The sequence below is a fragment of the Orcinus orca genome, chromosome 17, assembly GCF_937001465.1.
Source record: "Orcinus orca chromosome 17, mOrcOrc1.1, whole genome shotgun sequence".
NCBI lineage: Eukaryota > Metazoa > Chordata > Mammalia > Artiodactyla > Delphinidae > Orcinus > Orcinus orca.
The window spans coordinates 50707346-50731958 of record NC_064575.1 but is presented as its reverse complement, the minus strand read 5'-3'; the positions used below and the strand labels follow the sequence as shown (position 1 = coordinate 50731958).

The 24613-nt window shown below is 33.5% G+C and overlaps 1 protein-coding gene across 12 annotated transcripts in view; it reads right to left on the bottom strand.

Moving 5' to 3' along the window:
• VPS13B (vacuolar protein sorting 13 homolog B) overlaps positions 1-24613 on the bottom strand; it is an 802268-nt gene that overhangs the window by 433442 nt on the left and 344213 nt on the right. For all 12 annotated transcript variants that reach the window (XM_049700204.1, XM_033438214.2, XM_049700207.1 and 9 more), the window contains exons 22-23: positions 11835-11962; positions 944-1178 (exon numbers count right to left, since the gene is read on the bottom strand). In XM_049700204.1, coding sequence (XP_049556161.1) covers positions 944-1178; positions 11835-11962 — 363 coding nt within the window. The remainder of the gene's footprint in view (positions 1-943; positions 1179-11834; positions 11963-24613) is intronic.

Genomic DNA, 24613 nt, shown 5'->3' with positions numbered 1-24613 from the left:
GGTATTCATATCATTAAGTACCAACATTAATTTCTGCCAGTAAAATCATGCTTACTTTTGATAAACCTATGAAAACTAGATTTCAATGGAAATTTCAATAGAGAAAAGGAGAGAGAAATCGACATTAAGTCAAAATCAAAAATTGCAGACTGTACCTGCTTTTCAATAACAGTACTGTGGTAATCTGAACGATATCAGGATTCAGACACTTACATCCTAATAATATGAACAAGGTGTTGACCTATTTAGCACTGTCAAAAAATTTCAGGCTTGTTATTAAAATATAGATTCACATTATTTACTTTGTGACTCAAAACTTCTCCAGGTTCACACAGTTTGAAATGAATACATCAAAGTTCAAAAGGGTATGAACCTACAACTGAAAACACTGCAACATCAGAAATCAAGTATTTACTGAAGAAAGATCCATGGCTCCAATCATCACACAATTATCTACTTTATTTAAATAAATGAGTAATCTAGAAATATAGCATGCTTGCTGTAAATAATGTATTCATTTGATTATGTATTTATGAAGCATCCATTCATAAGTCAAGTGGCTTAAATTAAAATCAACCTACTTATAATTCTTAGTTCAGCCTAATGCAAACATCTGAAACCAACATCCTTCTCAAGTTAATTTTATCTATGTTTAGCATTTCAGTGATCATACTGTATTCTATATGATCTTTTGTAGATAGTCTCCATATATACATATATATAGTCTCCATATATATAAAAGGTGTGGCTATCAATAAACATCATCATTTCGTTCATTCACTTTGTAAATCACTTAGTTCATTTCCATGCAGTTCTTTCAATGAGAAGACTGATTCAGAAATGCACTGGCATTAAAAAAAAAAAGCAGTAAAACTAAAAATATCAGTATAAAATATAATAAACATAGTAAAATAACCATAGGAAGAATTTTTTTAAAAAGTACCTTCTTCAAGGATGGGTCGTGGGATGACAAAAGGAATCTCCTGCAGAGGTTCCATATACTTGTGGCCAGCACTAACAATCTTTATTTGAGGCAAACAGAGGACAAGTGTTCCTGGCATGCTGGTTTGTCCATGGTACCAACTTCTTACTGTTCCAGGAATGTCACCAGATACAATTGTACTTGGGGAAGGCAAGCTATCACTTGGGATGAACACACAACAAGATTGTACTTCAAGCTAGAAAAGAAAAGCAAAATCAAAATATTTGGATCAGACTAAATTTGAGAGTAAATGTATCCTCAAACATTTAATATCTTTACCAGAATACACAGGCAAGCCAAAAACAAGAAAATGCCCCATACTTATGTCTTTATGAGTTACTTTCACTAAAGAATACAACAAACACTTGAAAAGGTATTGTTTCTTGCTATAAATTTGATCAAAAGAACACAGTGACATGAAATGAAAACGTATCTGCCTTTCCACAGTTCTTTCCAAGAAACATGATTAAGTTAGAAAATGTGCTGGCAAAAAAAGGTGAGAAAATCCTTTTTTTGCAGTTCATTACATTTTGTTAACACCAGCTAAGGCCTTAGAATGGACTAGCATTTTATTGCTCTTACTTTAAAAAATAGAAAACCACAAACAGCTATATCTATGTGAATTTGTCCCTTACTTCACATACTGAAATTTAAGAAAAGAATATTTTAAATGTTCAGATTACATCTCTAGACAAACATTAAAGGAGAACATGTTTATAACATATAGTAATGAAGAAAATTCAGGAGACTTAAAAATCAGAGTGTTATTCCTTACTTTTATCATACTTCAACTTATTACCTAAATTATGATTTCAAGTGAAATTTTTATGTTCCCCTATGCCCAGTGTAGTTACTTAGGTCGCCAGGCCCTAACAGAGTTAAAGTAAGACTAAGCAAGACCAAATAAAAAATTGAATACATCATGAGTTTTTAATTCAAAAGCAATGTAAGTTAAAGCCTATTAGTCTTAGGTGACTCTTGTACAAGGTAATATTCTGTACCTGGTTAGTAAACTGCCCAAATAGCCTACCATACTTAAATTATTTTTAAGAAAATACAAAATATAACCTTTAATTTTCTAGAAAATATTTGGCATACAAAGGTATTATCTAATAAAAACTAAAATTTGTTTGCTTGAAAAATGTTTGGATAGTCTCGCAACTTAAAATAACAAAGAGATCATATTTTATAAAAGATAACTAAGAATAAAGTAATAACCTTCTCTTGGGGTTAATATATTCCTTAGTGAGAGCATGATATGTAACAGGTCTGGAATTCCTTGATATGATAAATAATTTGCCAGTCTTACAAATTAAGTACACTTACTCATTTTCCCTTCAATATTTCTGTGCATGGACAAATTGATGAACTCAGTGAAGAGAAATATAAGTAAACTTTTGCAAAAAAAAAAGTATGTTGGTTCATGAAGTATGAGATTTTTTAGGTTTAGAATTTTATCTTGTAGCTTAATTTAAGCATGTATATGGTTAAGTAATTCATTGTTGATTTAAGATCACAACATTTTTAACTTCTGAAATAGAAGTGTATATTGTCTCAGATGTTATTACATTTATGTTTTAAAATATATAACTGCATTAGTGGTGTTAAAGTGCACAAGCTAAAGTGGCACACTGACAGCATATTCTCCTATATTAATTACGGTTTTAAGGTCAAACAATGAAGGGTCAGTGTTTAACACTTTATGTTAGATTTTTTAAAAATATTTATTTATTTATTTAATTTATTTGGCTGTGCTGGGTCTTAGTTGCGGCATGCGGGATCTTCATTGTGGCACTCGGGATCTTCATTGCAGCATGTGATATCTTTTAGTTGCAGCGTACGAATTCTTAGTTGCGGCATGTGAGATCTAGTTCCCTGACCAGCAATCAAACCTGGGCCCCTTGCATTGGGAGTACGGAGGCTTAGCCACTGGACCACCAGGGAAGTCCCTGTGTTAGATATTGATGCTATGTTGAAAAATGCTTCCAACAATGTGAGATAATTAGTTTAATATGCTGCCGTACACAGATTTATACATACATGTCCTGAGAAACAAATTTAAATTGTGCCAAAATTTCCAAAATCACAATATATTCCAAATTTCCACTAATTTGGAAATCAATTATTTAATCAAATTAAAACAACCTGAGCAATGCATACAGAATCGACAGTATGTTAGCCTGACATACATAACAAGTGTAAAAAATAAACTTTCTAAAAAATGATGTATACTGTGGGGATTCTTTTAATGATAAGAACTAAAACATATACATAATCCAAATTGTTCAAACTTATTATAATGTTACATCTATTATGTATACTAAAGCTATCACATAAATCTTTTTACACTTTTAAAATAACTGTTAAACTGTATGTCTAAAATTGTGGTTTTAATGTAAAATGTTGAGTGATTTATATAAGTGAATATAAATCTGCAGCAGTAAATTTTGTATTAATGTAAGGATCTGACAATCCAAGGGAAAGAAAATGAAGTAATCTGCCAGTAAGAAGTCCTCAAACTGGGGGTCAGATCATGTTCATGGAAACCATCTGGTTGGGACCCTCTGAGCCACACCAAACACAAATGATCTTTTAAAAAAATATCCTATTCATTAATGCATCACAGCTGCACTGAGTGTTACTTCATTTTTCCATGGCAACATCCTTTTTGTTTCAAGGATCTTATTTCAGTTTTGGTAGCAACATGTTCTTTTGCCAATATTGAACACATTCATGTGTTAAAGTGAAGGGATTATTACAAATTCTTGAAGTAGAACCACCTCTATTTTGATTCCTATTAGGTCAAGGGCTACATATCTAAGTATCATATGCTGAGGATAAACCAATAAAGTAGAAATTATTCGGTATTATTTTAATAAATGAAATGATTGTCATGCGTTTTTTCTTAAGTTCCAAGTTCCGTTTTTTCTGAAGTTTCAAGTGCTGTTTGAAAAGATATATGCCATTTGTACCCCCATCCTCCATAAGTAAGGTTTGGTAAACTTTGATTTTTCTAATTTGTGTGTTCTATAACTGTGACCATAACTGAGTTAAAAAGAAGAGACTAAGACAGGTTTCATTTATACATTAACCTAATAAGCATTTTAATTAGCCCACTCTCCATTATACAGAATAACTTTACATAAATAACTTTACATAACACTCTCCATTATACAGAATAACTTTACATAAAATGTCACACCATATTTTCTGCCCCTTTAAATAATGCTCCTATTTCCCAAATAACATGTTTTCCTTTCTTCAAAACTTGAAACTTGGACTTCCCTCGTGGCACAGTGGTTAAGAATCCGCCTGCCAATGCAGGGGACATAGGTTCGATCTCTGGTCCGGGAAGATACCACATGCTGCAGAGCAACTAAGCCTGTGTGCCACAACTACTGAGCCTGCGCTCTAGAGCCCGCGAGCCACAACTACTGAGCCCGCATGCCACAACTACTGAAGCCCACGTGCCTAGAGCCCGTGCTCCACAACAAGAGAAGCCACCGCAATGAGAAGTCCGCACACCGCAACAAAGAGTAGCCCCCGCTCACCACAAGTAGAGAAAGCCCGCACACAGCAATGAAGACCCAACACAGCCAAAACTAACTAAATAAATAAATTTATTAAAAACAAAAAAAAACCCTTGAAACTTTAGTGATAATTGTAGTTAGAAAATTTCTACAGAATGAAATGTTCTCTGCATGAATGTATTTTACTCCTCAGGAAACAGTTTCAAATAAAAAATAAAAGTGAAGAAACACTGCAGGTTGTATTTTCATTCACTTTTTCTTTCTTTTATTCATGCATTCTTTAACATCCACCATTAACTGAGCTGGAAGTCAGGAAAACAGACAAAAGACATAGTCCTAGCATTTAAGAAACTTGAAACAAGAGGATTTTAAAATACTAATAGCCTTACATAATTCTCACTAGAGCATAATAAAGTCTATAATGTCAGACACTGTGCTTATTTTGTTCAGGCTACAGTCTCAGTACATAGTACAGTGCCTAGCATATGCTAGGTGTTAAATAATTGTTAAATAAGTGAACACAATTATTTTTATTAGCACCAGATATTGATGTTAATTAAAATAATTGTTTAATGCATGTTGTTCATCATTTCATTTCACAGAGACATCTAGTAATTAATAAAATTGACTTGTTAGCCAGATTGGTTCATCTCCAGCTGTGGAACCTTTGACAAGTTATTTGGTCTTTCCATGACTTCAGAATCTTCATCTGTAAAGGGGGGAACTCAGCTTTGATATAAAGATGTAACATATTAACTGCCACCTAAATGTTCACTAAATAAACAAAGTCAATGAACATACACTAAATATCTACTATACACTAGATCCATATATTAGTTCTCATGGATTTATAAAAGATGTTCACAATACTTTTATTTTAAAATGCTGTTGCTTATGGTTTAGCTGTCTATGCATACAGAGGCCAACAAAATAAGTAGTATTATATTTGCACTATGAAACATAAATAAGCTACAGCCCAAATTGTTTTCTTATTCTATAAATTCTCAATACGTTATGAAAATATTTGGGATATCTTCCCATTTCGTAGAAATCTAAATATACACAATTTAGGGCATTAGTTAAAAACCTCAAAAGTGCACCTGGTCTTCTTTTCCACAGTGAGTGTTACAAATCTCCACACTTTTCCCATAGATACTTGTCAAGGGAAGACATGAAAAAAATCCTAGATTTGTATTCCAGACTTCCTCTTCCTAACAAACTACCATGCAACTGCTGTCACTTTCTCAATGCCTATAAATAAAAATATAGCCCTGTGTGCAAATTTTAAGTATTAAATGTAAATAATTACTTTCATAATTAATGTGATTGACAACGGATATGTCTAGCCTAAAACGTCTTATCTCATCCTGGAGATAAGCCAGGAAGTTCACTGGACTTGAGAACATTAAGTGTATCGTGCAATATGATTACTGCATCACTGGTCATACACTATATGTAACTCTCTGGGAGAAAAAATTCAATTGTTGTAGCTTAACTGGCTTATGGTGCTTGAGAAACTTTGACACTCTCACCAAAATCTCACAGAACGTGGAAAGTCATTTCCTAAAAGGAATAAAAGATTATTAGCAAAAAAAAGGAGATCAGGATGCTTTGTATGGAAAATAAAGTGTCCATTTTACACTATACTGTCCACAGTCAGAAGACTTCAGAAACTACAAAAAACACCCAGGAAATGCCATAGGACAGCAACACGATCTTCAATGTAAAAGACAAAAAGACCTGAGTTTGGCAAAAACCAGGGTAATGGTCTCCTTTATTAGTGAATTCTAGGCCAGAGTACTTCTATTTTGTCAACCGCTTGCCATTGCCAATTATGTGGTTCTGGAATAAAAAATGTAATAGATAGGAACTTTGCTGATGAGCAGATGGAGAAAAATTGCAAAAAAAATGAGCTTATGCTAATCTATGGTGAAAAGGCCCCCCCAAAACCAAATTCATATTAAAAAATTGTTCAGCACTACATTTAGCACTATAAAACAATCCAATTACAGTTAAGTATGCAAGTTCTTTTTCCCATTGAAAAACAAATAGGTTATCACAAATATTGTTGATGTCTTAATGCAATGTACGTCTTTCTAAAATAAGTAAAAAGTTCATGGGCTTAGCAAATATCAACTTTGGCTCCAAAATCAACTTTCCAGAAACTCTGATTCCAAACACATTTACTTGCTCAAACTTCCATTAAAAGAATAATCCTTCGATGGCTTTAAGTTATGATGTTTTGTTTAATCTGATGACAACTTCAGGGTTTTCTTTTTTATATTTTGGCTCATAAAATGTCTTGGACAATGGACACAACTTTTTTAAAAACTCAGTTTTAGGGCCCAGATTTTGATCATTGAATCAGAATCTAGTTTTATTTTTGAACTTTTTCAGAATATATTAACATTTGGAAATGTCTAAATATATAGTATGTATAATACAGGCCTGGGACTAGGAGTGAGGCAAGCAAGGTGCCTTGATCATTTTCAAAATAATCTATACAAATATACATCATTTAGTACTCCCATAATTAAATGTTAATTTATACACAATAAGCTTAGTCAACTGAGGAACATCAGACTAAACTGTACACTTAAAAAAATGGTTAAGGTAAATGTTACATGTGTATTTAGCCAAAAAAAAAAAAGAGGAACATTAGTATCTTTACTTATAACTAATCCATAATGACATATAAGATTAAGTTCATTGTTCGTGATAAAGCTAATGAAGGCACTGCATCATTACAAAACAAGCAAAAGAACCAAAAGAATTACATAAGAACGTTAGACTTGGAAATACCTTAAACATTACTTAATCTAGTCATTTCATATTACAGATAAGCAAAGTTAAGCCCAGAGTTAACATCCAGAATCTGATAGTGCTGAACAATGGCTCCTTGAAATTCTATACATCCTTGGCTTCCTTGAACTCTCTGACCTTTCCTTCTACATTTCTGATCAGTCCTTTAGGGTTTCCTTCAAGGATACTTTCTCTTATACTGACTACTTTAGAAATGGTATCTGCTTGGCCCACTGCTCTTTCAACTTAACATACTTTTTTGAATTCTCCTAGTTTTAACCATCTGTAGATGATTTCCAAAATTATATTTCTTCCTTAAACTCCAGATATGAATATTCAGTCTAAGAGATACCTGGATATCTCACAGGCATTTCAAATACATGTGTAAATTCAAACTCCCAATTTGCTGCTAACCTTGAAAAGCTGCTTCTCACTATCATGTAATGGCATCACTATCTACCCAGATCAGAACCTGGAATGCCAGTTAGACCCCCTCCTTTCTCTTATTCTCCAAATCCATAAGTCACTAGGTTCTGGTGACTTTACCTTAAGTCTCTCAGGGTTTGCTGTCTAACTTTCCCTATTGTCTAGTGTTTTGAAACCATTGTTTAATATACTTTATCCATTTTTTGGTTGTTTCAGGCAGCAAGATAAATCTGGGCCCTGTTACTTCATCCTGGGCAGAGGAGGATGTTCTCCAGAATATCTTATGTTGTGGAATATTCATGTGTTTACTTATTGGCTTACAAATATCGTAACGATCTCAAATCGCTTGGAATCTTAAATTGGAAGATTTTCCTAGAGCCGTCAAAATATCAGGTAGCCTAATACTAGCTTTCTTAGTCCCTGTTACAACGACTTCTCAAAACGATATCAAAAAAGGGTAATTACACTAAATTAATCCATTTTTTTAATGGAATGGGTAAAGGGAATAAGGTTATTTTTGATACAGTTACTTATATCATCATGAAATAATATTTAGAACCAAAGTAAATTTCAAACAGCTATATATTCTTTATAGCTATTATATTCTGGAGAATGCTATAAAGTCATCTAATTCTATAAATCAATAAATACTAATCTGAGATAGTATCCAAATTCACCATGAACCTGGCAGAGCATGCCCTAGGTACCCTTTCAGTAAATGACATTTACCTTGACATCTCCATTTTTCTTTTGGATCATAAGAGTTTTCTAAGGGATCTCTCTAAGAGACACTCCCCACAAAATGCTTCATAGAATGGTTATTTGCCTTTTTCCTGCTAGACCAACAGAACTGTTATATTTCTTTTGTCTCCTCAACATCTAGCATGATCTATAACAAAGATTAAGTGCTGAATGTGAGAATGAATGAAAGAATAATAAATGGAGGGAAAGAGCATTCTATAATGTATTACTAGGCAACTAGCTGTTTTAAAAAAGAAACAAGTTTATAGTAGGGTACTAAAAGGTTAACATGCTTATGATCATTAAGTAAATACTTATATTCCAACAGAAATTTTTGGGAAATACAATGTTTAACAGAAAGGATATAAGAAATTTCATAAAGTGAATATGTCATAAAGTGACATATTAAAGAGCAATAGGGCCTTGGAGCCAATCCTCAAATTATATTCCACCTCTTCATCGACTCCAGAGCTACATTTCTGAGGAAAGTATAAGATAATTAATATTAAAAAGACACATAAAGTCCAAGAGATCTGTTACAGTCCCACTACAGTGGAACTTCTATTTCTATATATATATATATTACATATACATATTTCATACATATGAAGCGAATACTATATAAGGTTATTTTGGTATCAAAGCACTTTCACTAGAATAGAGGAGGAAAACTGAGCAAGAAAAGAAAGGAGCTGTGTTGCCAGGAAAAGAAAGCTGTAGATGAGAGTCAAAAGAAAGCAAATTTTTGTAGTAGGATAGACATCTAAATTTAAGAGATATGTCCATGAAAATCTATCATACACTAAATAAGTCTCAGAAAAGACACAAAGAAAACATATCTTTCCTACCACAGTTTTTGGTCCCAGTTTAATGAAATCAAAATACAACTAACTTCTGAATACAACTGGCTTAAAGTACAGTGCTAACGAAAAACATGATATGTAAGGTAAAGTGCTAGAAAGAGATCTAATAATATTTGGATTATTCCTTTCTTCCATGAAATATTATTTGTGTCAAACTATAATCTAGAACCTCAGATTGAACTATAATCAGATAAGTTCACTGTTATTTATTTATATAATAATTATAGTAGAAATATGTGCTCAAAGTAGTTACTCGTCTTAACTTACTAATCACTTTAGCATTTACATTTATTGACTACTAAATACACCATAGATTACTCCCTCTAGAAGATTACAAAATAATACATAACAAGATGATAGGTATTACTCATCAGGGAAAAAACATTTATTTTATTGGTGATTTAAATAGTAGAAACAGAATGTGTTTAAACAGTGAAATTAGAGGACCACATAAAGGTCAGTAAGGCATTATGTAGAAACACAGGAAATAAGAAAGACTTCTTAAGTTTACTATTTTATGACCACAGACTAGAGTAAACTAAGAATGCAGATTGAGGTTGACCAAATTGAGAAAAAGAATAAAACTGAGATACAGTTGCCCATGTACCATCCTCATTCCCATCAGTAATACATGTCCCTTGAGATTAAAGATCTTATCATAAGAGAAGCTACATATAATTAAGTGAATAAATATAAATAGTTACCAGGAGCAAAACCACCCATGGTCTCGTTAGCTCTATCATGTGGCATGAGTAAATGCTTGTACTAGGACTGAGTGATATACAATGAAAGACATCATAAGGAGATAGTCTTTATTATAGATTAAAGAAAGTAACATTGAATATAAATGTTCAGCAATATCTTAAGAGCACTGTCTGTTTTCTGCTTCTACAATCAATCTCAAACAATGTAAAGGCACTAAATGTTTCCTGCATTCATGTTGTTTCACCTTCCTATCTCATGCCACCAATGCATCAAAGGAACCTCTAGAGGAGGAACACAGGTAAGTCAACACGAGGAGTTATTAGGATAATATTAATAGCAAAGGCCTCATGCTGGCAGAGATTAGTAAGATATAGCTGATGTCTGTGAAAAAGTCATGTTTCCTGCAAGTTAAGAGTTAAAACAACAACAAAAGAATGACAAAAACACTTTCTCTCCCCCCTCTTCTCTTAATTTTATAAAAGCAGCATGCTAAGAGAGGCTGTAAAAGATTGCCAAAACCCAGGTTACTGGCCCTTGTATTAAATAGTATTTCAAATACAGATGACCCATGAACAAAACAAGGATTAGGGTCACTGAACCCTCGCAGCAGAAAAATCCAGATATAACTTTACAGTCCACCCTTTGTATTCACTGTTCTGAATCCACGGGTTCAACCAACCACGGACCATGTAGTACTGAAGTATTGAAAAAAATCCACATATAAGTGGACCTGCACTGTTCAAACCCATGCTGTTCAAGGATCAACTGTAATCATATTTACATGATGATATTAGGGAACTGGAGGTGTTTTTAGATATATTTCTAAAAAGTGATTTAATAAGGTTTTATTGTAGTAATCAGACTATATTATAGCTATGCATAGGTGTCTGTATCACTTTTCTATACTGCATAGCAAATTACCACAAATGTAGCAGCTAAAAACAGCACATATTTATTATCTTGCAGTTTAGGTGGGTGAAGCATCCTGGTTTAATTTTATAGATCATCTACCTTGTTCTTTCTTGTTCATAAGGTGGAAGCAACATTCTTTTGCAATTTTCTACAACTTAAACAGAAATGGAAGGCCCCAGTACTTAGATATTACTGTCTGGTACACATAAAATTCTACAAAGATGCCTCTGTTATCAGTCTTTCATATCTTATTTCAAAGAGGAAAAAAATCTATACAAAAACTGAGCAACTGCTGAGTTACCCTTACCTAATTCCTATGAAATGAGATAAGCATTTAATTGTGTATTTTCATCAGTTAAAACATGATCTGGAAGAAGTGTAATTCAATAGATTAAATTATGTGTACTTAAAAGTGAAAATAAGTGAGAAGAAAATTTAATAACAATAAAATAGATAGTTACAATTATTTTCATATTTGGTTTATAATTAGGTAGGAATAATAATTAGATAACCCTTTTATTTTAATTCCAACTAAGTTTTTTATTTCAGTACTGAGATAAGAATGTTATTGGTATATTGACCATTTAAAATATTTCAAATAATGCTTAAAAGAAACAAAAAGTAAAACGAATTATTTAATTCAAATAACATTTCAAAATTTGTGTAATTTTATAACTTTATCAGGAAGAGCATATGTTTCATATCATTTTATTAATAATACGCAAAGTGCACCAATAGTTTTTATTTAAATTATGAAATGAGATGGTATACATGAGTGTCACCAGTGAGAAAATTTTACCAATATTAAAGGTTCTGAAAAATTAAAAAGAATCATAAAAATTAAAACCATGATACTTCTAACTTTCATTTTACCTGCAGTGTGAGACCCTTTACTGCATTCCATACTACTCCAATATACTCCTTCATTCTTTCTTCAGGACTTCTACAGCCTTCAGCTATATTCAGCATGGCTTTCACAGGAACTGACAATGGTCTGGATTCTAAGAATAAGAATAGCTAGAGTTATTTAACATAAATGTACCTTATAGTTTCACATAAATATACAGAAAATACTTCCAATATTATTTCTTTCCTTGTTTAAAATTAAAACTTCTATATGAGATTATAAAATATATTAGATCATTTTATCTTAAAGAATTACTGATTTTTACAATTATTCAAAACCAAGCAAACCTCATCTGTTAAAACTCAAGAGAGTGTTGATGACTTGTCAGGGATTGATGATTGGGAGGTAGGTTTGTGGAGCAATGGTAATGTTCTATTTTTTTAATACATGGATGTGTTTATATTGTGAAAATTTATTAAATGGTAACCTAACAATCTGTTCGTTTCTCAGCATGAAGTTAATACATCAATAAAAATCTTACTTGATGAGAAAGAAAATTCAACTACAAAGCACTTGCTTCATCCAAAATTGATATAAAATGTATTTTCCCGTATGTGAATTGTCTTCATAACAAAAGCTTACTCATAGTATCTCTCAATTTTTTTTCTTTTTTCTTTATTTTTTGATGGTAAGCAAAAGAAGCATTGAACACATAAAAGGCAGATATATGTTAAGAAAAATTTTGTTCATCTAAAATAAAGAACTTAGAGAACTTTGACAATTTTTATAATGTAAATTTCAGAAATTAAATATTTATAACAATATATTATATCTGGACAGATCCATATGTATTTATATATTTTAAGTTAATGCAAACATATAATTTATAGGTGCTATTTTAAATACCATAAAATAAATAAATCAGATCTTGCTTTTCAAGACTTTTACTAAGTTAGGTTTGATGATCATAGGACGGTCTCCAAAGTAACTGCTACCATATCACCACTATGAGAATGACAATTGCTGTATCTAGGCATACTTTCCCTCTCCTCTCAATTTGGGTCACATATTTGCAGATTTACAATATCTTAACGGCATGGAGCATAAACCTTTTATTCTCATAATCCCACAGTCTACCACATTATACATATTAGAAATTCAAAAATTGTTTGTTTAAAAGAAACAAAAACAGTTTGAGAGAGACCCATGGAGCTGGAAGCAGAGCATTCTAAGCAGATGGAACAACAATGTGAAGGCCCAGGATGGGAGTGTACTTAGGATTTTCAAGCAACAGTATAAAAGCAAGGATGGCTAGAACAGAGTAAGAGAGAAGTGCGAGACAAGGTCAGAGCTATCAACAGAGACCAAATCATACAGGGCTTACATAGGCCATGGTAAGGAGGCTGGGTTTTACTTCGAGGGAGCCAGGATATGAAAATGGATTCTAAATACATTCATGAAATTAATGGACATTATTTTAAGAGAACTTCTCTAGCGACTGTGCAGAAAACTGTCTACATAGATCAAGTATCAAAACAGGAAGACAAGTTGTGAGAGATGGTAGTAGCAATGGAGGTAGGAAGAAACAGTGTTCCTGTATCCATTTCCAAGATACAGCCAACACAATTTACTGATGGACTAGAAGTTCAGTAAGAGAGAAAAGCAAAACAAGGATGCCTCCAAGGTTTTACATCTGATCAAATGGAAGAATGGAGCTGTACGGGGAGAAGAATCAAGAAGAAAAGAAATTTAGTTTTAGAACCGTCAGGTTGAGATTTTCATTACATGTTCAGATGAAGATATCCAAGTAGCATATGGATAAACAATAACAAAAAATGGAAAAGAATATGAACAGATAATTCATAGAAAAATATAATTTGGCCAATAAACTTATTAAGAGACGCTCAACTTTGCTAACAATGAAATAAAAATTAAGGCAACAATCAGATATCCTTTTCAACTGTCATTTGGCAAACATTTTAAAGAGTTAATTCGTATTTTTAAAAATCCAACATTATCTAAGCTCCTTGTTAGAATGTTTCATATACAGGGAATATAAATTAGTATAGTCCATAGAGTGGAATTACAAGACAGGACATTTTGTATTTATCAAAGTTTAAACATGCAAGTTTTTTCTAAAAAATAATCTCATTTCTAAGACCCTATGCTACAGAAATACTAAAACATATGAGACATGCATACCAACAATTTATAAAAATGTTTAGTATCAGCAGTATTAGTTGAAATAGCGAAACAGAGGGAGGGAGGGAGGGGTAAGGGGAGAAAGAAAGTGCTAAGCAACTTACCTGTCCATCAAAAAAGAAATGGTTAAATTAACTTTGGAATACCTGTCATAAGGATGGTAATTCAATCATTTAAAAATGAGGAACAGTTAAACATATGACAGAAATCATATTTTTGCTATCTTATGAAGTGAAAAAAATATATATATGTGTAGTATAATCCAAATATGTTTTTAAAACAGTATGTGAGTTTGAGCATGTATCTATCTCATACACAGAAAGAGTCATAGAAGGGTAAAATACAAACCCTTGACAGAGGTTACCTCTGAGGACAGTAAAATGGAATTGATGAGGAGTAAGGGGGAGGAAGTGTTTAACTTTTTACTGTATATTTCAGAATTAATGTTTTACAACAATGAATTACCTATTATAATTTTTAAAATAAAACACACCTTAATTTACTTTCCATTTACTTGGACTTCATTGTTATTCTTTTACATTTTAGCAGTTATGAGAAGAAAATGGCTACATAAACTCATTACAGAACTCTGCCAATTTAAATAACTAACTTAAATGTAGACCAACCACATAAAAGCCTTCAGACAACTGTTTAGAGAAGCTTTATTCATAATCGCCAAAACTTGGAAGCAACCAAGATGTCCTTCAGTAGGTGAACTGCTAGAAAAAATGCGGTACACCTAGAAAATGGAGTATTACACATTACTTAATAGAAATGAGCCATAAAAACACATGGAGGAAAGTTAAATGCATATTACTAAGTGAAAGAAGCCCATCTGAAAAGGCTTCATACTGTATGATTCCAAATATATGACATTCTGGAAAAGGCAGAACTATGGAGACAATAGTTAGGAAGGAGAGAGGAGCAACAGGCAGAGCACAGAGAATTTTTAGGGCAGTGAAACTACTCTGTATGTCACTATAACGGAGGGTACATGTTATTATACATTTGTCCAAACTGAAGGAACGTATAACACCATGAGTGAACCCTAATGAAAACTATGGACTTTGGGTGATAATGATGTATCAATATAAATTCATCAATTATAACAATGTACCACCTTGGTGGGGGATTTTGATAGTGAGGGTGACTATGCATGTGTAGGGGCAGGGGATATGTGAGAAATCTCTGAATCTTCCCCTCAATTTAAATGTGAGTCTAAAACTGCTCTAGAAAATAAATTCTATAAATATATATTTTTTTAATGCAGACAAATTTTTTTGTTTTTTCTTGGTTGCGTCGGGTCTTCATTGCAGCACGCGGGGTCTTCGTTGAGGCATGAGGGCTTCTCTCTAGTTGTGGTATCAGGGTTTTCTCTCTCTAGTTGTGGTGCGTGGAGTCCAGAGAGTGTGAGCTCTGCAGTTTTTGGCACGTGGGATCTTCGCTGAGGCACACGATCTCAGTAGCTGCGGGGTGCGGGCTTAGTTGCCCGCGGCATGTGGGATCTTAGTTCTCTGACCAGGGATCGAACCCACTTCCCCTACATTGGAAGGCGGATTCTTTACCACTGGACCACCAGGGGAGTCCCAAGACCAAATTTTAAAACTCTTTGAAACCATGGATACCAAAGGTTTCCACAAAAGTTGCTTATGGTCAAATTTTAAAATCTACTGATACAGAATATTAGTGTTGTATGAATACGTTATCACAGTCTGAAAATAAATCCATCTAATAAATGATAATATTATCAAGCAGATGGGACACCATTACCTGATTGCTAAGTAATATTTCAAGTCACTATTAACCAAAAAGCCACACGTTTATTGTAAATGCTGAATTTGCTGATAGAATGATTTAAGAAGTTAAAGGAGGTGCTGAAATCTATATGTGGCTTAAAAGTGCTTTCCAAAAAGCTATGAAAAACACAATCAGTTTAAAATTCTCATTAAATAGCATGATCTGGCTATTAGAAGTGTAAAAGCACACTATTTTGGATATACTAATTTTCTTTTTTTTAAACATCTTTATTGGAGTATAATTGCTTTACAATGGTGTGTTAGTTTCTGCTTTATAACAAAGTGAATCAGCTATACATATATATATATATATCCCCATATTTCCTCCCTCTTGCGTCTCCCTCCTACCCTCCCTATCCCACCCCTCTAGGTGGTCACAAAGCACCGAGCTGATCTCCCTGTGCTATGCGGCTGCTTCCCACTAGCTATCTACCTTACATTTGGTAGTATATATATGTCCATGCCACTCTCTCACTTCGTCTCAGCTTACCCTTCTCCCTTCCCATGTCCTCAAGCCCATTCTCTGCGTCTGCATCTTTATTCGTGTCCTGCCCCTAGGTTCTTCAGAACCATTCTTAGATTCCTGGATATACTAATTTTCAATCCATCATATTATCTAAAAGACAATGGGAAGACAAGTTTGTTTTTAAAAAAGAGAAAAATTTCTTTTCTGTAATCATGTATATTTTACAGGTAGCACATGTATACTCTATAAAACTGCCAATCTTGAGCCATACTTTATTTAACCGAAACTTCTGTAACATCTACTACATGCCAGGGACTGCTATAAGCGCTTTACAAATATTCACCAATTTAAACCTCATAACAACTCCATGAGGAAGACACTATTATTTACTCTTATTATCACCATTTTCAGATAAGGAAACTGATCACAGAGAGGTTAAGTAACCTATCCTAAGTCACCCAGCTGATAAGCGGCAAAGCTGGAATAAGAAACTAGGCAGTCTAACTCCAAAGTCCAGGCTTTTTAACTACTATGCTATGATGCCTCTTCTGTTTTTTCATACCTTGTGCAGTGGCTTCCATTTCTACCAAATACATGATAAATGTATATTTCTACTAAGGATCCTGGTACTGCAAATAGTTCAGAAAATATATTTGTTCATTCTCACTGGAGCTATATAAACCCTACATTTAAGGTTGTAGTCTGATATCCATTACATTTCTTGTTTTCAACAATAAATAAGGTAATCTTGAGACCCAGACTTTACTGGTTAAAATAATCACTTATTAGGCATGTATCATCCAACTTGATACAATATTATTCCTTCATTTTTATGCCATGCAGAAAGTACCACACTTAAAGTCAACTTCTGGTTTCAGCTGTGCCAGTTGCCATATGGCTTTGGGAAAGCAATTTAATCTAAGTGTCAGAAGTTAATAATAATTATATCCAATGTCAAGAATACTGTTCACGTTAAATGTTGTAATGTATATTAAAAAGTTCATTAAAGTACTTTAAATACAGAGAATAATGATTAAACATTAATTGATTATAAGATATAGAAAAGAACTTGAAGCTTACCAGATCTGAAACAAAATGACTCCTTTTCTATCACAATCAACCTGTTGTTTTAGTTCTACCTTAAATGCCATTTCCTGAGAAATGGTCACTGAATTCCCCAAATTAGATTTGGCCCTTCCTCTATAATCTCATAATTTCCCAAAGTACTTAGCACAGAGCTAAGAACACTGAAAGAACTCAAAGTTATACTTACTGATTATCTGACTAAAGATAAAAATTTACCTCAATATCTCAGGTTGTACCTGGACTATTATCATAGTTAAACATTTTTAAATATACGTAAATTTCTGATGTAGCAGGAATACCCTGAAAGACTATGTGTGCCAATTTGAAGTGTACCACAAGCTGCTACCTTCTGCCAAATATTCAATAAATATCCCTGGGAAATCTGAGAACAGATTTGAAAAGTTACAGGACATCAATTTAAATCAATTAAAGGACAGAAGGTAAATAATGTTAAGGAATGTGATTATTAAGCCCCTAAATAAAAATAATAAAAGAAAAATAATTTATTCATTCATGCAACAATTATTTACTGTTTGCCCAATGCCAGAAAGAGCTGTTAGATTCTGGGAATACAAAAGTATATTAGTCAAATACAGCCCCTGACATACACTCTGGATGAAGAGACAGAAAAAAAAGGGAAAACTATGATAAACATTATGAGAACAGAAAAGAGGTGCTATGGTAGCGTATCTTTGAGGAGTGGCACAGACCTATTTTAGAAAGACTTAAAAGGAAAGCTTCCTTTACTGAGAGGATAACATTTAAATAAAAACTCAGAGTATGAAAAGTACATAGTTATGAAAACAGCAATGGAAACAGAAACCGAATATGCAAAAGATCCCAGGCAAGAAAAAGCATGTAGTGTTTGAAGGAATGAAGGAGGATCAATGTAACAAAAATGACAAAAGATGGAATGGAAGAACCCAACAGAGACTAGGTCGGGTCAAACTATGTAAGCCTTGGTAAGGAGTTTCGATTTTATCTTAAGTGCAATAGGAAGTCACAAAAGCATTTCAAGTAGGGAATAAAATGATCCAATTTAGATTTTTAATAAGATGACTTGCTGTCATCTAAACAATTGATGATGAGATAATCTGGAAACGATACCAGTGAGACTAATTAGCACACCCTCACTTTACTGTGTATAAGTAATTATATGGTTCTGACTAGGGAAGCAACATACAAACAGACTGAAACAAAAAGACTATAACTTGGAGGCAGAACGGACAGGAGGAGGCGACACTAAGGATGAGTCCTGGGTTTCGGCCTTGAGCAACATGGTCAATAGTGGTAGGGGAAGGTACAGAGTTGTACAGATTTGATACATGTTAGGCTTTAGGGGCCTGTAAGATACACAGAGATGTCTAGGCAACTGAATGTGAGACACCTTTAAAAAAAGAAGAAGAAGAAGAAAAAATAAATAAAAGACTGGTATAATAAAGCAAGCCAGTTAAAACAGATGTAAAATAGAAAGATCATCAGTGTGAAATAAATATTATGTAGGCATGAATGGAAATACTGGGTTTTAAGGCAGGTTTAAGATGATTAAGATCAAATAAAGAAAAAATAAAATTACACTGTAGTGTCAAAAACTAATAGATAAAATAAGCTTCACCTTGCTTGAACCCTATAGCTTTCCTTTTAAAATGCAAACATAAAAAAATGTCTTCTTTACTTTTTATCTGAATTGTATTTTACCACTTTATAGAACTTTCACATCTTACTTTATTTAAGTCTTATAACAAGACTTAGATCTGTGAGATAGTTGGGTATACTTATTACCATTTTATAAATGAATAAAAAATGTGGCTGTCTGAGGTTAGCTTGAAAAGGGAGAGGAACTGGGTCAAAAACTGGTTTTTTTGGTCACTAATCCACTGGTTTTTCTACTATACCTTCCTAATTCTCGATCTATATTTTACACTGATCATGATTTTTGGCAACTCTAGTTGGCAATATAAAATTAAATAACGTGAAGAAAAAGTGACCTTTACATAGTAATTCTATTTTTAAATTTGTGGAGTTTGGATAATATATAAACCTTTAAGCAACTTGCCATAGAAACTGCAATAATGCCCGAGACTTTTCATCAAAATACAAACTACATTTGATACTATCACTCCTGAAAGCCCCTTGGGAAATAATGGCTTTTGGATTCTGCAAGTCAGCGTGACATGGCATGCAAAATTGCATCTCATGCCGAGCCAACCAGGAAAATATATGTCATCACTATGTGACATTCAGAATTTCATCTGGAAACTATAATCTTGTTCTGACTGCAAAAAGGGAGCGGGGGGTGGGGGGGAGAAGACTGCATACAAAACAATTTGGTTGAACTTTTGCTGAATTCTTGCCAGTTTGTGTAAAAACTAGAATAACTTACTTATTTCCAAAGAAGAACTTTATATTTGAAAACCTTTCTATGCACTTATTAACATCACAATATGTTCTCAAAGAACTTTAAAATTAACTGACAGGTTTTAGATTGTGTTATGATAACTAATGATCTGTTAAAAAATTGTTTATAATGAAACAAAGTTGCAAAATTAATAAATTGTGCAAAGCAGAACGGTATTTTCAAAACTGTATATAACAAAACACCTCCTAATTCCTTTTCCCCAATTGAATAAACTCTCGGTTGAGAAACAAATGAAAACCTGTCATAAATTCTGCAATATTACACATTCCATGTCTTTCTCTTCTAAATAATTTTTCTCCCTGCCCTCCACTCATGTGTGCAACACCTTCATAATTTATTTACCTTATTCCTATCGAAACAGAAATGCATGGATGTGAGTTAGTCTAAGTGTTATATAATCAACATTTTGTGTTTTAAAGCTGCTGTGACTAACTATAAAATGAAAAATTAGTAGACATGAATTGGGATAGCTGACTGACTCTCAAAAATTATCCCCAGGAACCATGTTTCTGCTATCCCTACATATTCTGGTATCATATCTCATGCCCCTGAACACAGAAGTGGACACATGGCCCAACCTGGCTGCCACTGGGAAAATCATAATGACTAACCTCCTTGGCCACAGTGAATTGTCCAAGATGTATGCACATGAGCCATGACAGGCCAAACAAAAACCACTTCGAGTATTTTTTCAACAAATACTGGACCAGATCACTATCTATTTGATCAGAGAGAGTTAAGTACATGAGTCCAGAGGTACCATAGCCACGTACACTGCTAGGTCAAAGAAAAAATATGTTCAGTAAGAGAAAGAGAAGCCAACATGAAAAGACAAGAGTTCTCACGGTGTGGAGTCTGATTCTAAGTCATTTCAAAGAAAAGATTTATACTGCATTTGCCTTTCTTACCATTTTGGTTATCAGAATCAATAAATATCCCTCCCTTTTTTTTAATTTAAAATCATTTGAATACAGTTTTTGTCTCTTGCTATCAAAGAGCCCTTTCTAATTTAGAAATGTGTCTTCTCTTGTAAAGGAATCACCTATTAGGAGAAAACCAGGCAAAGTTAGTAGTTGCAACTGCCCAGCCCTTGTAGTATCATTACACAGCCTGCATAGGCTCCGAAGTGCCATAAAATGCTTTAAGAGTATCATGGGGCTTACTTCCTCAAGAACTATTCACCTTCATGCTCTGCCTAGCTCACCTGGTTCTCACTCCTTCCATTACCACATTTACTGGTCATTATCCCAGTGCCTTTCTGCCTAAGCCTGTATATTGGGAGATGCTATTGATGTTTTTACTCCTCTAATCTATTCTCCACCCCAGAAGATTTCCTGAACTATATTAGCCAATACTTTACACTAGCCAATACTTTTCTCAGTTCAACTTGGCTCCCTGTGACCCTCCCACCTGGGCCCCATATGACAGACTTCCTCCAGGTTATGCTAAACTTCCAGATAATAGGATCCCAATATAGCAGTGTCCTCCAAATATGTGGTGCACAAAACTACGAGACCATCCATTGAGCTGTAGGGGACAAATATGAGAATATTTATTCATATTTACTTTTATCTAAAAATGAGAAAGACATACAGTTGATATTTAGTAAAGTAGAATAACACTGAGGCTCTTCCCCATGTCAGAAGGAAACACATAATACTACATTAAATATACTGAAGGAAGAGTAGACGTTCAATAACAGGAAGGAACTGGCAGGGGCCCTTCTCTCTTTATTTTCAGTTAACTGCGGCATATTACAATTTACATATACACAGTTAATCAAATTTATAAATTTTGTTATCTACATTTAACTAAATTATATTATATACCTTTAACTAAATTAATCCTCATAATTTGGATATATACTTTTAAAAGATTCCTGTAAAACACACAGGGCCAAACGTACAAATTAAAGATACCACTAACTAAAAAATAATAATACAGAAAGATGCCACTAACTTATTTAAAAGAAAAAGGCAACATCTTGCCATTAAAGATGGAAAGAATACCTTATTTATATAAGAAAGACGGAAATGTACTAGACAGTTTCAAAATGGATGAGAATGAAAAATAATTGTCCTGAGTGCATCAATGATGCCATTTCCCCTCTCGGATCGATGAATCTCAGCGAGGTGGCTTTTCAATTATGTCAGCCATTAAAATTAATTATTGAAATAAACTGAATTAAGAATTAAATCTTGAAGTTGTTATTGTAAGAGTATTAAACTAAATTAAAGTTTAATACTTTGTTATAATTAAAGTATTAAACTTTTTAAATGAAGCACAATATTACTCTCACTACAATATTATTGATGTATTATTAAAATTCTATCAGAATAATAAGACAAATTTTAAAATTAAAATTTTCTTACATGCTCTATATTAATATAGTGATACACACATTTAATGCATAAATCAATAAATGATATACTATGGATGCTTAATTGAAATTTTTTACCAATAGGAAAGTACTGAGAAAAAAGTTTGAAGACTAATACTCTAAAGATGAACTATTTTCAAATAGTCTGTATTCTCTGTACTTGTTTTTTTTTTTTTACATCTTTATTGGAGTATAATTGCTTTATAATGGTGTCTTAGTTTCTGCTTTATAACAAAGTGAATCAGTTATACATATACATATATCCCCATATCTCCTCCCTCCCACCCGCCCTATCCCACCCCTCTAGGTGGTCACAAAGCACCAAGCTGATCTCCCAGTGCTATGCGGCTGCTTCCCACTAGCTATCTATTTTACATTTGGTAGTGTTTATATGTCCATGCCACTCTCTCACTTCGTCCCAGCTTAACCTTCCCCCTCGCCATGTCCTCAAGTCCATCCTCTACGTCTGTGTCTTTATTCCTGTCCTGCCCCCAGGTTCTTCAGAACCATTTTTTTTTTTTTTTAGATTCCATATATATGTGTTACCACACAGTATTTGTTTTTCTCTTTCTGAATTACTTCACTCTGTATGACAGACTCTAGGTCCATCCACCTCACTACAAATAACTCAATTTCGTTTCCTTTTATGGCTCAGTTTTATTCCATTGTATATATGTGCCACATCTTCTTTATCCATTCATCTGTCGATGGATACTTAGGTTGCTTCCATGTCCTGGTTATTGTAAATAGAGCTGCAATGAAAACTGTGGTACATGACTCTTTCTGAATTATGGTTTTCTCAAGGGTATATGCTCAGTAGTGGGATTGCTCGGTCATATGGTAGTTCTATTTCTACATTTTTAGGAACCTCCATACTGTTCTCTACTGTGGATGTTTCAATTTACATTCCCATCAACAGTGCAAGAGGGTTCCCTTTTCTCCAGACCCTCTCCAGTATTTATTGTTTGTACATTTTTTGATGATGGCCGTTCTAACTGCTGTGAAGTGATACCTCATGGGAGTTTGGATTTGCATTTCTCTAATGATTAGTGATGTTGAGCATCCTTTCATATGTGTGTTGGAAATCTGTATGTCTTCTTTGGAGAAATGTCTATTTAGGTCTTCTGCCCATTTTCGGATTGGGTTGTTTTTTTTTTTTTGATATTGAGCTGCATGAGCTGCTTGTAAATTTTGGAGATTAATCGTTAGTCAGTTGCTTCATTTACAAATATTTTCTCCCATTCTGAGGGTTGTCTTTTTGTCTTATGTTTTCCTTTGCTTTGCAAAAGGTTTTAAGTTTCATTAGGTCCCATTTGTTTTTATTTTTACTGCCATTTCTCTAGGAGGTGGGTCAAAAAGGATCTTGCTGTGATTTATGTCGGAGTGTTCTGCCTAAGTTTTCCTCTAAGAGTTTTATAGTGTCTGGCTTTATGTTTAGGTCTTTAATCCATTTTGAGTTTATTTTTTGTGTATCGTGTTGAGTGCTGTAATTTCATTGTTTTACATATAACTGTCCAATTTTCCCAGCACCAATTACTGAAGAGGCTGTCTTTTCTCCATTGTATATTCTTGCCTCTTTTATCAAAGATAAGGTGACCATATGTGCGTGGGTTTATCTCTGGGCTTTCTATCCTGTTCCATTGATTTATATTTTGTTTTTGTGCCTGTACTATACTGTCTTGATTACTGTAGCTTTGTAGTATAGTCTGAAGTCAGGAAGCCTGATTGCTCCAGCACCATTTTTCTTTCTCAAGATTGCTTTGGCTATTTGGGGTCTTTTGTGTTTCTATACAAATTGAGAAATTTTATGTTCTAGTTCTGTGAAAAATGCCATTGGTAGTTGGATAGGGATTGCACTGAATCTGTAGATTTCTTTGGGTAGTATAGTCATTTTCACAATGTTGATTCTTCCAATAGAAAAACATGGTATATTCCCCACCCATTTGTATCATCTTTAATTTCGTTCAGCAGTGTCTTATAGTTTTCTGCATAAAGGTCTTTTGTCTGCTTAAGTAGGTTTAATCCTGGGTACTTTATTCTTTATGTTGCAATGGTGAATGGGTGTGTTTCCTTAATTTCTCTTTCAGACTTTTCATCATTAGTGTATAGGAATGCAAAAGATTTCTGTGCATTAATTTTATATCCTACTACTTTACCAAATTCATTGATTAGCTCTAGGAGTTTTCTGGTAGCATCTTTAGGATTCCCTATGTATAGTATCATGTCACCTGCAAACAGTGACAGTTTTACCTCTTCTTTTCCGACTTGGATTCCTTTTAATTTATTCTCTGATCACTGTGGCTAAAACTTCCAAAACTATGTTGAATAACAGTGGTGAGAGTGGGCAACCTTGTTTTGTTCCTGATATTAGTGGAAATGGTTTCGTTTTTCACCACTGAGAACAACGCTGGCTGTGGGTTTGTCATATATGGCCATTATCATGTTGAGGTAAGTTC